The 2,931-nt window shown below is 64.2% G+C and overlaps 1 protein-coding gene and 1 long non-coding RNA gene across 2 annotated transcripts in view; one reads left to right on the top strand and one right to left on the bottom strand.

Annotated features, from left to right (window-relative positions):
* TEX22 (testis expressed 22) overlaps positions 1-1,207 on the top strand; it is a 15,010-nt gene extending 13,803 nt beyond the window's left edge. The window contains exons 3-4 of the mRNA XM_019639263.1: positions 835-966; positions 1,053-1,207. Coding sequence (XP_019494808.1) covers positions 835-966; positions 1,053-1,184 — 264 coding nt within the window. The 3' untranslated portion in view covers positions 1,185-1,207. The remainder of the gene's footprint in view (positions 1-834; positions 967-1,052) is intronic.
* Positions 1-2,931, bottom strand: part of LOC109381043 (uncharacterized) — a 17,469-nt gene that overhangs the window by 4,858 nt on the left and 9,680 nt on the right. The gene's annotated exons all lie outside the window — the stretch shown is intronic.

The following is a 2,931-nucleotide window of genomic DNA, read 5'->3' as shown; positions in this document are numbered from 1 at the left end:
TGATTTCTGCCTTTTGGCTATTGTGAGTGATGCTGCTGTGAACTTGGGTGCACAACTATCTCTTTGAGACCTGCTTTCAATCCTTTGGGTGTATATCCAAAAGTGGGATTGTTGGATCATATGGTAATTCTATTTTTAATTTGTTGAGGAATGGGGACTTCACTTTGAGTTTGTCTTAATCCTTACTTTTAAGCATGGCAACCCCCCCCATGGCACCCCTATCTTTCCCCAAGGAGGTAGCAGGATGGCCCCCGGCTGGGCAGTCTGGGAGGGGACCCCCAGGGTCTTTCACAGACAGCCTAGTTCTGGGAAGTTCTGCGGGCAGGGTTCTGCAAGGGTGTGGCCTCCTGGCCTTTCCCAGTTAGTAGCACCCCCATTTCGTGAGCATTATGGATTCCTGAGCATTATTTCATCATTTCTTTGTGGTCATTTTTGGTGGACTTGAGGAGGAAAGGCTGACATTGGGCCCCGCCTTTCTTAAGGCGCACACCAGTCTGGCCACAGTTTTCCCGGCCTCCCCAGAGTGTGCGTGGCAGGCTCAGGTGCTCTGTCAGGGCGTGAGCTGGGCGGCCACAGCCTCCGCTGTAGGCTCCACGTCTGGGGCTGCCCCGTGCGCACAGGGGCGGGAAGGGGCTGGGAGGACGTCCAGGCGCAGACAGCTGCGCAAAGCCGTGGAAAGCCACAGGACCAGGGGCTGCGAGACCCTGCCCGCCGCCCTGGGAGTCTGACCTGGCTCCTGTGGGGGCTCGGCACCCCCTGCGCAGGGTGCAGAGGGCAGGCAGGTGCAGGGATCTCCCGGGCGTGGCCAGCCGAACCGCTGTCCTGTCCCCGCAGGTGTGCGAGCCGCTGCAGAGAAGCAGGCGCCCGAGCCGACACTGGAGCCTTAGCATCGAAGAGCACCGGAGGCTGGCCATGCAGGGCGTCTGGGAGAGGCGTGGCGCCGGGGGGGCCTCCGCCCACCGCCTGGTGCGCCTGGGGTGGGGGGGCGCAACACGGGCTCGCGGGGGCCTGTCCCTCCCCAGCTCTGCCCCTGACCCTGTCCTTTCCCGCAGGAGGTCGCACAGATCGTGGCCCAGCTGGTGTCCGAGGATGTGGACAAGGACGTGCTCATCCCCCACCCGCAGAGGTCCGCGGAGCCCACCCACGCCTTCCACACCTTCCTGGCCCGGAGCCTGCCTTTCTAACAGAACGCGACTTTCTGGAGTTGGCCGCCCTCCTAAGAGCCCACTCAGCCCGTATCTGTCTTCAGCGCCTTTCCTGGGGGGTTCTGGAGGGGGCGTAGGCCAGGAGGACACTCCAGGCCATTTTCACATTCCACCCAGGGCCATGAGCAGCCCACGAACGAGAAAACCGGCTGTCCCTCCACAGAACACGCACCCCTGAGGCCCTGGAAGCCATGCCAGGAGGGGTGCCTTGCTCCAGCCCAGCTTCCAAGAGACCACTTGAAGGGACCTGGAGGACAGCAGGGTGCGGCTATGCCAGGAGAGGCTGCCCACACCTGTCAGGGGCCAGCATCCTGGGGACCAGCAGCTGTGGGCGGCCTGGGAGGGCCTGGTTTATGATCAGCTCCTTTGCAGGCCTGGGCTCGAGAGGTCTGGGCTGGGGGGCCGGGCCCCCTTGAGGAATCAGGCGCCTGCCTCAGTGGGTTGGTGAGACCGTGGGACCAGCAGCTCCCAGGAGGTTGGGGCTTTGATATCGTGAGACCTCAGGTAGTGGTGCCTGCCCAGCCCTGGGGTGCAGGTCCACACTGGGCCCTGCCTCCAGGAGCCCACACATAACCCGGGGAGACCCTGACGGGGAGCAGCCAGGGGCTGCGGGAGCCAGGGAGCTGCTGAACACAGGAAGGCCTCCTGGGGGAGGTGGAGCCTCCCACCTCTGCCTGCGAGCTGAGCGCGTTGACAGCCCAGAGGCGGTGTGGCGGAGGTCCGGGGCAGCTGTGAGGAGCCGGCCCGCGCCCACCATGCTGTCGAGGGGTGACTAGGCAGGGCTGCATTATGGGGAGACCGAGCTGGAGGGGGATGGGAAGTGGCGGGGGAGAAAGGGGGTGCTTGCAAGCTCCCAGCCCTCGTGGGTGCAAGGACAGCAGCAGGGCAAGAGCCCTGGTCTTGGTGACTGACTGTGTGGGCAGCTGGGTGGGTGCAGGGGGCTCTGGGCAGCAGGAGTTGGTCAGTCCCAGGGCTGGGGTTAGGGCAGGTGCCAGGCCTGTGCTGGCAGCAGAAAGTGGACAGTGCTACCCCGCCCGCTCCTCCCAGGGCCCACCGCTCAGATGCCGCACCCCACCTGTCTCCCCCTGTACCCCCACTCCTGCCCTGCCTGACTGCAAGAGTCAGGGAACTAGGCACCCCCATTCTCTCTGGGGGGCCCTGAAAGTAATTTTGTTCCAGGCCTGTGCAGTTCTCAGGAGCCCTAGGGTGGGTGGAGGGCCACAGAGACTGGGGCGATGAGTGGGACTGGAGGAGGTTTAGGCAGGGCTCTGGAGGATGTCGTGACCCACTCTGAGCCCCCGATGATGAAGTGGGGTGGGGGTCCAGGCCAGGCTGCGTGCTGGGCAGGAAGGCTATCCTCTGCTTGGCACTCAGTCGTGACAGAGGTGACAAGTGCTGTGGAGTCCTCTTGCTGAGTGGCTTCACAGGCTCCATGCTAGTCACTCGAGGTCCAGGGCTTTGCTGGCTCACCCTGTCGGGATTCTGGGATGGCCAGTGCTCTGCCCTCCATGAAGTCCCCCCACCGGGACCGGCTGTCAGGTGGCCCCAGAACTCCTACCACAGTGCCAAGGCCTGGAGCTGGGAGCCTCCTCGGCCGTCTCCCATGGGGGCAGTGGCCACAGGGCCAGCCTGACTTGGTAATGAGCGCCGCCTCCCGGTGGGGACTGGTGGGGAGCCTGTGGCCCTCTCCAGCAGAGCATGGTGCGGGGACAGGGGGCAGTGCCTG

This window comes from Hipposideros armiger, unplaced genomic scaffold, assembly GCF_001890085.2.
Source record: "Hipposideros armiger isolate ML-2016 unplaced genomic scaffold, ASM189008v1 scaffold_43, whole genome shotgun sequence".
Lineage (NCBI taxonomy): Eukaryota > Metazoa > Chordata > Mammalia > Chiroptera > Hipposideridae > Hipposideros > Hipposideros armiger.
This window is presented reverse-complemented; position numbering and strand designations above follow the sequence as displayed.